The 13,949-nt window shown below is 30.7% G+C and overlaps 1 protein-coding gene across 1 annotated transcript; it reads left to right on the top strand.

Moving 5' to 3' along the window:
- Positions 1-7,743: 7,743 nt before the first annotated feature.
- LOC112747998 (glycine cleavage system H protein, mitochondrial-like) lies at positions 7,744-8,881 on the top strand. The gene is made up of 4 exons (XM_025796207.3): positions 7,744-8,058; positions 8,136-8,224; positions 8,303-8,473; positions 8,556-8,881. The coding sequence occupies exons 1-4, from the start codon at positions 7,944-7,946 to the stop codon at positions 8,682-8,684; spliced, it is 504 nt and encodes a 167-aa protein (XP_025651992.1). The 5' UTR covers positions 7,744-7,943; the 3' UTR covers positions 8,685-8,881.
- The last annotated feature ends 5,068 nt before the right edge of the window (positions 8,882-13,949 follow it).

Genomic DNA, 13,949 nt, shown 5'->3' with positions numbered 1-13,949 from the left:
TAGACTTTTATGTTTTAAGCAATACTTTTACATATTATAAAATATTACTTTTGTATTAAATTAAAATAATTTAATATAACATACGTGTAAGGGAAATGTTTAATAAATTATGGCTTTAAGCTCTACATCACACTATACCTTCTTAAACATATATATTATCTAATCTAAATTTAATTGACTCAAAATTTTCGAATTGTAATCATCTAAAATCAGATTAAATTCCGAACTAAAGTATTTGTTTCTAGAAATTAAGATAGGTCTGTCCGAATACACTTCAACCCGTTTCAACCTCCTTGATGCGCCGTTGCCCACTCCTTTTATACTTCAAAACAATGTTATACAACTATGTGAATGAATATTCAATATAAAAAAGATCTATATCGATATTGTAGACTTGTAGTACAAAAATTCTAATTAGATTTTAAAAAATATTTAATTGAAAGAAGTCAAAGAACTAAGTGTATTAAAAAAAAAAGACCTATATGTCATTGACCTTTTTAGAAAGCTTTCAAAAAGAAAAAAAATTAATAACTCATGCATCTAGGTAAGTCTAAAACTGTGTTTATTAGACACGATAGAGTAGTATATTCAAAACAATAGAATAAAGACATTAAAATTTATTTTTTATATATTATGTTTAAATATAATGTATAAGATACTAATATAATATTTAGTATTATATTTTCATACACATAAATAAGACTAAAATATTATACAAAAGAAAAGGTATAGAAAGTCAATGAAATATTTGTACAATGTGTACAATGGAGGTTTAGAAAATATTACAAATATAACCATTAGTGTTATCTTTTCTCATCAGTTAAAACTTTTGAAATGAGTGCAACCCACCACCAGCACAAGTACACTCTCTTCTCCGCCAACCACTACTCGCGAAGAAGGGATTAGAGGAATACGTTGTTGTAGATGTCTTCTTTTTCGCTCATCAAGTCTACGGAAACCAACCAACATTTAAAACTGTGTGGATATAATTATTTTGTATTTTTTTATTTTTTTATTTTTTTGCTTCTAAATTTTTAATTATGTAAATTGAAAGATTCAATACGTTTTAAATTTAGTTTTTTTACTCTAATTGAAAGAAGAAGAAGAACATAGAGAAAAAAAAAACACAGAGATAAAGAAAGAGCAAAAAAAAGAAAATATCTCTCTAAAAACAACGATACAGATAAAAAGTTTAAATTAGAGTTTTCTCGTAAGAGAATAAAAAGGATAATAATAAAATAATAAAAATTATCTATAAAAAATAATTAAAAATTCATATCTACTTTCTTAAATGATATGATAAAAAGGATAATAATAAAATAACAAAAATTATCTAAAAAAAATTAAAAATTTATATCCACTTTTTTAAATTATATGTCTATCATTGTCTTTTATTTAAAAATAAACAGAAAAAAAATTATTCTAAAAGTTCAGTATCTAATATTCATATTTTTCTATTCAAACACTTTTTAATTTAAATACTTACTGTTTATATCTCTTTGTCCTGTCTAAAAAACAATAGCAGCCTAATAGATCTTTACATATCCACATGGCCATAGTAATTATCAGTTTGATACCCTATGGTTAAAGACACTCCTAATTTGTCATGTAAAATATAATTCATTCTCCATCTCAGAGTCTCACATGACAGCATAAGGACAAGTGATCTGAAATTTGGACTTTTTTCTTAAGGGTCTTAGGCTCTTAGCTTGCTCATGTTGGTTTCTTTCGTTATTGGCCTACGCACCGTAATTGTCTTACTCATCTTTTTATTTCTTATCAAATAATAATAAATAGAGATATAACAATCAAATTAGGCAGTACATATTTTGCTAACATAATTTTTTTTATTTAAATTAATTAAATATTTTATTTATCAAAATATATAATCCATAAAATATTTATTATTATATGTGTCACATATCATATATTGAGATTGCGGTCTTAATCAAATTAGATCTCAAGTGGTATACACTTGAAACAAAAAATATGAAATTTTAAACCAATCTTAAGTATACTCGAAATATATAATAAATCTCTATTTGCGTGACGTGCAATTAGGATGTGATAGAAAAATTCCTTTATTATCGAACGGAAATTCAGATGTAGTCGATTTCACCTAAAGTTAATAACTGAGAGTCGTTAGATAACTTAACTAAATTTTTATCTAATGACTCTCAACTATCAACTTTATGTGAAATCGACTACACTTAAATTTTACCTTATTATCAAGTCTCAACACCCGAGATCAACACATTCGCACTTATATTTTAGTGCAGCTGAGATGTGTTTTTCATTTGGAAAGAATTTGGTAGTTTGGAGAGTTTGTTTGCATATTTTTAAAAACATATGGCAAGTTGACCATATATGTATGCTCAGAGATATCAACCAATTAAATTTAAAATTGTTTTTTCCTGATTTCAGGTGTACAACATTTTAAATCTATACAACTCATGTAGATATAATTTATTTTGGATACATTCGAGTTTTTTTTTTTTTTTAAAGTATTACACATTTCGGTGTACAATATCTAATCTTTGTGATTATTTTTTATCCATCTTTTGTACTTAAGATGTGTAACATCAATATAAAAATATAATTTTTCAATTTTTAAATAATCAAATTAATTTTTTTTATTTTAAATTATCAACCAAATTAATTTCTTCATCAATTGATACTTCAATGACATTAACGAAAATCTCATTAGAACCTTAACTATTGCGAGACATATTATTAGATAAGCTGGCATTGCATATCACAAAAAAATGTTTCAATCAATTTGGTAGACTAATTTAAAAATTATTTTGTGCTATTAAATTTTAATGTTATATCGTGATAACTTTTAATGATTAGAAAAACTAAATCTTAGTCTTTTTTATAAGAATATAATTTAGTTATATGATTATTTCATGTTAATTCACAATTTTAGTTAACTATTTTATTCATTATAAAGTTACAAAAACTCGTATTTTTGTATTTTTATTTTAGTAGTTAGGAATTGCATGAAACATTTTTTTAGGTATCATATCAACTTACCTAATAATATGTCACATGATAGTTAAGATTCTGGAAAAAAAATTGTTAATCTCATTGACTGATTAGTTGAAGGAGATGGCTTATTTCATTTTTTTTTTTGAAATAAAGGAGTTCAAGACAATAAAGTGGAGCAAACATAAAAACAAGCAAATGAACAACACCTAAAGCAAACACAACATAAAGAAGCTTTTATGTCATCTCCAGTATAGCCATCAACAACATGAAGAGCACACATCTTCCCACTCTTTAACGCTAAGCAAGGACATATTGATGATTTCTTTGACACCTCTACTTTCATTCTGAAATATCCTCATATTTCTTTCCATCCAAATGTTCTAGATGACAGCACAGAAACACCTCAACCGCTGCTTATGATCCCCCTTCCTACGCGGTTCTTCTGTCCAGCTTAGAAAGTGGTCCTTCATCAATTCCGGAAGAGACCATAGTCGGCCAAACACAAATATTCAAGCATTCCACACCTATCAGGCAAAATCGCATCCAAAAAACAAGTGATGGACCTGCTCAACATTCCTGTTGCATAAGACGCACCTCGTATCCTCCTGATTGAGGATCCCAAATCGACTCAGCATTTCCTTCGTGTTCACCCCGCCTATCAGTACAAACCAGGTAAACAGCTCTACTTTTGGTGGAACTAAATTTTTTTAAATGGAGCTAGTGAAGCTGTAGCTGGTAATATCCTCTCCAAGCATTCCTTCTTGTAGCACCTGCACAAAAGAGTTAGTCGAATAAATACAAAGTCTATCATATTTCCACACCGCTCTATCCTCCTCAGTGTTTACTAGCTTCACAGGTCGCAAAGTCTCATGCAACTGATCCACAAGTCCCAATTCCCACTCGAAGAGCTCTCTCCTCCGTAGGAAGTTCCACACCCACTCTAGAACATCCCAAAATCCACAATCCCCAATAAAAGAACCACACTGGTTTGAAACAGAGAATAAGCGGGGGAACCGATCTTTCAAGGCACCACAATGTAGACAAACATCCTCCCAGAATCGAGTCCGGCGACCATCACCAACCTCCATGGACAAACTTGTAATCATCTTATCCCTTAATAATTGATCTGTTATCTGTATCTGGCATATATCCTTCCAATAGTCTCCTCTAGTAGGTAACATCTGAGTGGCCACTAACTCATCCTGCTTCAGATTATTACAGGAGCATACCACCTTTTTTCACAAAGGACACTCTTCCTTCGCAAATTGCCACCACCACTTAAACAAGAGTGCAGTGTTTTGAATCATAGCGTCTCCCACTCCCAAACCACCTAACCTCTTTGGGGCCTGCACCAACTCCCATCGAACCAATGCCATACCATTCCTGCCATCCTCCTTGCTCCAAAGAAACCTTCTCTGCAAGAAAATTAATTTCTCCGCAACCGCCTTCGCCATCTTATACAAGCTCAAGTAATACACCGGCAAACTATTTAACACTGACTTGATAAGCACTAGCTTCCCGGTTTTGTTTAGTACCTTAGCTTTCGATAGGCTTAGTTTCTCTTCTATCTTGTCAATTATAGGCTTTCAGGTATTGACCAACTTTGAGTTAGCACCCAAGGGAACTCCAAGGTATTTAACTGTGAAGGTACCTTCCTTACAACCCCACAAGTTACACATGCGTTGTAACAAGTGCTCTTCTCGGAATCAGAGGCTTATTTTATAATGATTTAAAATCGAAATGGCTAACCTTATCAATTTAAAAATTGAGAGGCCAATTTAAATTTATTTTTCTATTTTTTTTCTTTCACTTCTACATGTTAATTTAGCGAAACTATATATTTTTTATTCAATTAATATTAAACAATAATGTAGTCGATTCCATTTAATAAGACAAAAATTTGTTGTTCTTATAATATTAAATAAATAATTCTAAAACAAAATTACTAATCTTATAAAAATTCACATAATCGTAGTTTATCCGATCACGTGTAATAATAAATCAGGGTAAAAACAAATAATATGTGACATAATTTTATTTGATTGGTGGTTGACGAGATACCAAATCTCACTCAATGAGATTTTGCTCCTGCAGTCTTCAATGATATGAGCATTTTCATTGCATGAGCATGTTTGTGTTGAATTGTTGATCAGAGATGTTTTGAAAGAAAAGTAAATTAAATTCAGGTATGGGGTACATTATATTGTTTATTATTATATAGATAAAATAGACACTATATTTCATAATAAAGTTAGTTTTAAAATCAAAGTAAGTCAAATTCTAGTGACTTAACTTTAAATCCTAATTAACAACTTCATTGCCTATGTTCTAATATATAAATGAATTTTAAGATAAATTAATCTATTTTACAAACAAAAAATTGAAAAGTATTTTAAACTTTTTCATGCCATGTTAAACAGTTATTAACAACAATATGAGTCAAATCAATTAATTCGAACCTCACTATATATGGATAATAATGATGATTGCTACTACTGTCATTACTAGTAAAGAATAAGACATACAATTCTTATTGGAGTCCTTAGTAAAGCAAGCAAATACACATGTAATATTATATAATTAGATATACATAAAAAATTATTTTATATTAATAATATATTAAAATTAAATTTTTATTATTACGTCATTGTTTGGTGATCCCTCATCGACATAACTGACGTAAGAGTGAGTCGGTGTTTTAATTTCTAAAGCTGTGTTTAATTTTAGCATTAAAAAAAATTAATTATTCTGTTTGGTTTTTATAATTTTTCGAAATTTTTAATTATGTTTTTATACTTTTTTTTTCAATTGAGTCTTTGCACTAAAATTTTTTTTAATTGGTTCCCTATACTTTTTTTTTTCTTTTATTTAGGTCCTTATACCAATTCTTTTTTTTAGTTTGATCCCTATAAAATTAAGTTAATTACTATTAAGAGGGACTTAATTAAAAAAAAAATTAGTGCAGTGACCCAATTTAAAAAAAAAAGATAGGAACCTAATTAAAAATTTTACGAAACTATAGAGACTAACAGAGTAATTAAACCTAAAAAAAATAGGTTTGAGTGTATTGAACGTCTTCTTTTTATGTTTGAATGTTTTTTATTCTAAACTGTAAAAGTAATTTTATGTTCTCAATTATAAAAAGTCAGAAGTTATAACTTCTACGTTTAAAAAATCATATTGGAATATTTATTTTTTCTTATATATCAATTCTACTCTTTATTTCTCTTTTTGTAATCTCTTTAGTACTCAAATCTTTTAAATATATAATTATATTTTTTTATAAAATTTGTATTTTTTGTTATGAATAAATTTTTTTTATTTTTGGTTTGCCTCTGTTAAAATTTGTGAGTGTAATACTTGTATATTAGTTTATTATTATAATTTTGTTATAATATAAATTATTGATCCTATTAAAAAGAATAAAATAAATAAAAAATTAATTATAACTAATAATAAAATGATAAATAATTAAAATTTATAATTTAAAATAGTATTAAATAAAAGAGTACTTAGAGTATTAAACAAAATTATGAATAATATAATTTAATAAAGTATATTTTGATATATTATTCATATATTATTTTTGTTTTTGATATAAAATATATTTTGTAAATTTTAATATATTATTTTTAATTTAATAATTAAATATTAATTTTTATTATAAAATTGGTTCATAAAATTTATTTAAATATTTAAAATAAAATAATAAAATAATAATTTAAATTCACGTTCTTTAGTAAATTTTTACTTAAAAATGATTTTTAACAATATAATCCAAATAATATTTATTTTATTATAATTTATTTTAATATAAAGTTGTAAAAAATAAATCATATTAATACTAACTCACTTTTATTTAAAATTAATTTTATAAAAATAATTTTATACAAACTGTTATTTACAAACTTTAATTCAAACATGCACAAATGCATATGGACGTGCTTTACATTTTCACTATCAAAGTTAAACTTTACTTTACTAATCTAAAAACAAATTTAAATATTTTCAACTTAATTAATAACTCAGGAGAGAAAAGTGAGTGAGAGCCAAAACCATTTAAAATTTGAAGATAGTGGGTGCTGTTGGAACTTGAAGCAAAGGTATTTCAAACAATAAAAAAGCTGTACATTTATACTTTGGGAATTGAGTATAGGCCAACCTTGCATGATATTTGCTTTGGCTCAAATGATTGCAATCTTCTGAATCCATAAAGCCTATTTTTTTTGCTGTAAAAATTTGATATATTAATGGACAAATATATGATTTGAGATAACTAAATTTTTATATGAACAGGGAAATAAATACAGAGAAAATTTAGAGTAATAAAAGAGAAAATATAATGTATAGTTATGTCTTGTTCAAGATTATGGCCATAACTCTTTTTAAATTGTTAATTAAAATTTTAAAATAATAACTATGAATTCGTTTTTTTGTTATTATCAAAATTTTATTTGATTGTCCACGGTATTCTTTAACAGGTTAAAGTTTAATCCGCTGCGAATTTAAGCTCCATTTAACAATTTATCGCTGACCAATGAGTTGCTGAATGCACATTCGAACTCTCTACAGATTCTTAATTTTTTTTTCTTTCAATTTATATGTCATAGAAAGATGAAACTGTCTAAGACCTATTTTTTTCTTGTCTAAAGTGTATAGTGGGCTTTGAGAGCCCAACAATGAAAGAAGGCGTTAGTCTTGACTGTGGTTCTGTCCTGTGAAGGAAGCAATTGGTTGATAAGAATTAAATTCGTCTAAAGTGTATTTAAAGAGAGTAATAGTAACATATGTTTTATGGATAACATTAAAGAAACATAAGATAAAGGAGACGGTGGAAACAAAAAGTATAAGGATGAGGTATTGGCTGGCTACCATACATCCAAGATAAAGAGAAAAATTTGCCAGAGATAAAACAGACACACGTATCTCTCTATCATATTCTTCTTAGAACCATGGCACTCAGGCTGTGGGCTTCTTCAACTGCAAATGTACTCAAACTATCTTCAGCAGCTTGTAGAACTCATCACCTCCCATCTCCCTTCTCTCTCTCCAGATGCTTCTCTACCGGTATATATAACATTCTACCATACACTCTATTCTGTTCGTTCATGTTTGTTTTGCTTAATTAATTATCATGTTTGCAGTGTTGGATGGACTCAAGTACGCAAACTCACATGAATGGGTCAAACATGAAGGCTCAGTGGCCACCATTGGAATCACTGACCATGCTCAGGTTTGTTATTACTACACATAGAGTTATTTCCAATGAAATTGAAGTAATGAATTCAACAAATTGAATTTGCATAATCAGGACCATCTTGGAGAGGTTGTGTTTGTAGATCTGCCTGAACCAGGTGGTTCAGTGAAACAAGGAGGCAGCTTTGGAGCCGTTGAGAGTGTAAAGGCAACCAGTGATGTCAACTCTCCAATCTCTGGTGAAATCATTGAGGTTAACGCTTCTCTCAAGGAAACCCCTGGCCTGGTATGTATATGTTAGTTACTTACTCAGTCAATATATATTAATTAGCAGACTAACAATGATGCTTATTGTGACATTAATGAAGATAAACTCGAGCCCGTACGAAGGTGGATGGATGATAAAAGTAAAGCCAAATAGTCCAGCTGAATTGGATTCCTTGCTGGGACCAAAGGAGTACACTAAATTCTGCCAGGAAGAAGATGCTGCACATTGAATATCTTCTAATATGCATCGGACTAACTATTTTTTCACTATCTTATATCATCGTCGTCATCGTCATCTTGTTATCTTGATAAACAGCTGTTTCTTTCTTTCAACTGCTTTTCCCTTTCTTCAAAACTTTGAAGTTTGAAATCGCTGTACAATGTAATGGAGTGGAATTATTTATGCTAAGAAAAGATGTTATATGAATAGTTATATTTTTAATATGTTAATGTTAATGTTGTTCTTAGTACAAGTCACAACTAATTTAAGTTATACACAATAAGATGATGTTTCTCAGACTTTGATGTTAATACAAATTGAAGTAGGTTGGACAAGAGAACATTTTTTCTGTAGTACTTTCAGAATCAGAACTAGCTTTCTTAATTGGAATTAATTTAAATTATGGACAAACTCTTACCAAGTCATAATGCAATACCAACTACCAACCATTTCATTTCTCTCCACCATTTTTGTTTTAATGGCCTATTTGCTAAAACGAACATTAAAATTTCATGGCTCCTAAGGGCTCAATTATTCAAAGATATTATTTACTACAATGCAAAAGGAGTAATAAAAATTATTAAGAGCCCGTAAATGCGACAAATTATTATCACAGAAGAGGTAAATGACAAGATTTTGGTAACAAGAAAAATTATAGAAAGAAAAAAATTATGTTCACAAGAAAGGATCTTACCAGAAGTAGGATAAAGAAAGAAACAATGGGTAAAATAAATCAACAGATAATAAATATTTTTGTTATGGTGGAAAAGGCCATTGGTCACGTACCTGTCATACTCCAAGACACCTAGTTGATTTTTATCAAGTATCTTTGAAGAGGGACGACAAAAGAAAGGAGTCGAATTTTGTTTCAGATGATGCTGAAAATTACACCACTCATTATGATGTATCTAATTTCTTTGAGGATCCTGAAAAAAATATTGACCATTTGATCAACGATGAAAAAGTTTAATATGTGAGTTTGTTAAGTATTCATGTAAATAAATAATGTAAGAAGCTTCTTGTTAAATTTTATTTTCTATGCATTTGAATTTCAAGTGTGATGTATATAAATAACGTTTGATAAAATATTTATATTTATGAATTTCAAGATTACTAAATGTGCCAAGATAATAATAATAATAAAATTTTTAGTATATACTATAATTCTTAGAAAAATATTTTCAATCAAAAAAATAATTTTACTGCATAAATTTTTCTACTCATTTTATTATTATTTGTCTTTGAAAAAAATGGTAAGGATATATAGTGAAGATGTATACGTTACGAATAGTGCAAGTTCGCACACCATTCTCAAAAGTAATATATTCTTTGCTCATCTTGTGCCAAAAGAAGAATATGGTAATACTATTAATGTGATAGAAGGCTCCGAAAGAGATATAATTTTATTTTCTAGGGGAACAAAATTCATAAAAAATAATGAACTATTGTCTACTAGTCTTTGAGAAACTTATTAAGCTTCAAAGATATTCGCCGAAATGGATATCATATTGAAACTATGAGTAAGAAAAATTATGAGTACTTTTGTATAACAACTCAGGATTCAAATAAAAAGGTTATATTAGAAAAGTTACCATCACTTTCATCTAGGTTATATTATACCAAAATTAGTGCAATTGAATCACATGCCATTGTAAACCAGAAGTTTACTAACCCAAATGAATTCATAACTTGGCATGATCGATTGGGTCATCCGGGAATAACCATGATGCGGAGAATTATTGAAAACTCCCATGGACATTCACTAAAGAGCCATAAGATTCTTAAATCTAGTGAATTTTGTTGTGGTGCATGTTCTCAAGGAAAACTAATTTTAAGGCTATCACAAATAAAGATTGGATTTGAGTCATCTGAATTCCTAGAAATGATTCAAGGCGATATATGTGAACATATTCATCCACCATGTGGATCTTTTAGATATTTTATGATTCTAATAGACGCATCTTCAAAATGGTCACATGTGTGCTTATTATCTCGCAACCTGGCGTCTGCGAGATTACTTGCTCAAATTATTTGATTAAAAGCACAGTTTCCAGAAAATCCAATCAAAGCAGTTCGTCTTGATAATGCTGGTGAATTTACCTCCCAAGCCTTTGATACTTATTGTATGGCTAATGGAATAAGCGTTGAACATCTAGTAGTTCATGTTCACACACAAAATGAATTAGCAGAATCACTTATTAAACGCCTCCAATTAATTGCTAGACCCTTACTTATTAGAACAAATCTCCCAACCTCGATTTGGGGGCATGCTATTTTACATACCGCAACACTTATTTGTTTGAGGCCAATAAGTTATCATCAGTTTTCTCCTATGCAATTAGCTTTTGGTCAGCAGCCAAATGCTTCTCATTTAAGAATATTCGAGTGTGTGATATATGTTCCCATTGCACCACTTTTTTGCACCAAAATGGGACCCCAAAAAAATTGGGGATATAGGTTGGATATGATTCTCCCTCTATAGTAAGGTATCTTGAGATACAAACTAGAGATGCATTTAAAGCCCGATTTGCGGATTGTCATTTTAATGAATCAAAATTTCCAATATTAGGGGGAGAGAAAAAGTTTCATGAAAAGGAACTTAATTGGAATATATCATCCTTAATGCATTTAGATCCTTGATCAGGGAAATGAGAACTAGAAGTTCAAAAGATTATACATTTGCGAAGAATAGCAAATAAATTGCCCGATGCATTTTCTGATACGAAAAGGATAACTAAATCCTATATACTGACTGAAAATGCTCCAATTCGAATTGATGACCCAGTCAGACAAATTGCCACCGAAGCAAATTCACGTCAGAAGCGTGGCAAGCATGTCGGTTCCAAAAGCAAAAATCCTCGAAAAAGAAAAGAGGTAAATACTACTTCTGTTGAAAAAGATAAAGACATAATAAAGACACATGCAGTTGTCCAAAATTCTGATATAATTTTAACGCTAGAAGACGTTCAGGTACCTGAAAATTGTGAAAATGATGAAATCTCGATAAATTACGTCTTTATAGGAGAAAAATGGGAGCGAAATAAGACAATTGTCAATGAATATTTGCATATAATATGGCATTAAATATCATGCATCAAAGTAAGGATCTTGAGCCAAGAATAATTGAAGAATGTCGACAAATGAATGATTGGCCAAAATGGGAAGAAGCTATGAAGGCTAAGTTAGACTCACTTGCAAAACGTGAAGTCTTTGGACCTGTAGTCCGTACATCAGAAGATGTAAAACCTGTTGGATACAGGTGGGTATTTGTGAGAAAACGAAATGAGAAAAATGAAGTTGTATGCTACAAGGCTCGACTTGTGGCACAAGATTTTTCACAAAAGCCTGGTATAGATTATGAAAAAACATATTCTCCTATAGTGGATACAATAACATTGCATTATTTGGTCAGTTTATTCGCATATCATAAACTACAAATGCATTTAATGGATGTGGTAACAGCTTATTTATATGGATCATTAGATCGTGATATCTATATGAAAGTCCCTTAAAGACTAAAGATATCTAAACCATCCAATGAATATTCACAAGGGTTATACTTAGTCAAATTGTAAATATCTTTATATAATTTGAAGCAATCTAGATGAATGTGGTATAATCGTCTTACTGAGTATCTGGCCAAAAAACGAATTCAAGAATGATGATATCTGTCCATGTGTTTTCATAAAAAAAAAATATGCACCTGGATTCATTATAATTGTTGTGTACCTTGATGATTTAAATATCATTGGAACTCCTGAAGAGATTCCAACAACTATAAAAGCTCTAAAAGAAGAGTTTAAGATGAAAGATTTCGGAAAGACTAAATTTTGTCTCGACCTGCAAATTGAGCATACAAAAAAGGGATCTTTATTCATCAAACAACATACACAGAAAAGATCTTGAAGAGATTTTATATGGGTAAGTCACATCCATTTAGGGGTGGCAGGAGTACCCGAATCCGCGGGTATCCGACCGGCCTCTACCCACGCGGGGCAGGTTTAAACCCGACCCGAGGGCGGGGCGGGTAGTTTAGCGGGGCGGGGCGGGGTCGGGTCAGGGTAAACCCACCCCGGAGTACTTAATATATATATATGTTTTTATGAGAGTGAGATTAGGGTTTGCCTCCAGTTCACCAACCATCAGATCCCAAGTCCCCAAATCCCTAGTTGGTCGTCTTCTTCCTCATAGGCATAGAACCAAAGCTCCTTGCTCCTCAGCTCAGCCTCTCATCCCCTCCCAGCCATTGTGCCGTCGCTCCGCAGCTCATTGCCGTCGTCGCAATTTCGGGGCGTCACCACTTAGTCCCACTGCTCCTTGCTGTCGCTGCTCACCTCCCGCTTGCCATCGGCCCGTTACTGCTCAGCCGCACAACTCCTCGCCCTCGCTGCTCAGTCGCGCAACTCCTCGCCCTCGCTACTCAGCTCACACAGCTCTATAAGTTCCTCTCTCTCTCTCTCTCTCTTGCTCTCTCGTGCTCTCTGTCTCTCCATCATTGTGGATCTAAGTTCTTCTCTTGTTCTTCTACAGAATCATCACTTGGTCGCCGTCGTTGTTGCATGTGAGTCTGTCACCGACTCATCGGAGCCTTTTTTCTCTGTCTCTGACCGCCGGTAAGTCTTTGAACCCCTCTGTCTTTGCAGATTTGCCATCCCACAAGCATGCTCTACTAGATTTGAAAAATTAAAGTTGTTTTGATTGATAAGTAGTGCATATTTAGTTTTGATAACAATCTAATTATGGAGAGAATTAGGCATTTGAAATTTCTCCTGGAGAATAAATATAAAGTCACCCACATGATAAATTCTTTAAACAGAATTGAACAATATTCAAGATTACTGAGCTACAGATAATGATTATTTGAATAAAAAATTCTATTACAGAAATATGGGCCAAAATCGATTTTCACATTGTTAACTCATTACTTGCAATAAATGGTCTAGAGAGATGAAACTTGCTAGCAGTAATGGTGCTAACAGTTATATGCTAAAAAGGAAGAAAGCCATTAGAGAACTAAGTCTCAAATCTAATCTGACTGAACTTGAACATTTTCTATATCCTATAAGATGGCATATTACTCTATACATCTTCTGCCGTTATTAGATCATAACATGTATTATCTAAAACCACACTCAAAATTTCATGCAATAAGATAAGGCATGTAGTTGTTCATGGCAAATTTATAAACTGCTAGATAGATAGAAGAATTCTTATGCCTCTTTCTCAAAAGGTTTTTCTTTGAGACACTTTGATGTGGTTCTTTATAAGGTATCAT

The sequence above is a fragment of the Arachis hypogaea genome, chromosome 15 (genome assembly GCF_003086295.3).
Source record: "Arachis hypogaea cultivar Tifrunner chromosome 15, arahy.Tifrunner.gnm2.J5K5, whole genome shotgun sequence".
Taxonomy (NCBI): domain Eukaryota; kingdom Viridiplantae; phylum Streptophyta; class Magnoliopsida; order Fabales; family Fabaceae; genus Arachis; species Arachis hypogaea.
Note: the sequence above shows the minus strand (reverse complement) of the source record. Positions and strands in the feature narration are given on the sequence as shown.

Bases quoted from the DNA above. Each gene is read 5' to 3' on its own strand.
- LOC112747998 (XM_025796207.3), top strand. From the start codon at position 7,944: ATGGCACTCAGGCTGTGGGCTTCTTCAACTGCAAATGTACTCAAACTA. The intron at 8,059-8,135 runs GTATATATAACA...TCATGTTTGCAG, and splicing joins CTCCAGATGCTTCTCTACCG to TGTTGGATGGACTCAAGTAC. The intron at 8,474-8,555 runs GTATGTATATGT...ACATTAATGAAG, and splicing joins TCAAGGAAACCCCTGGCCTG to ATAAACTCGAGCCCGTACGA.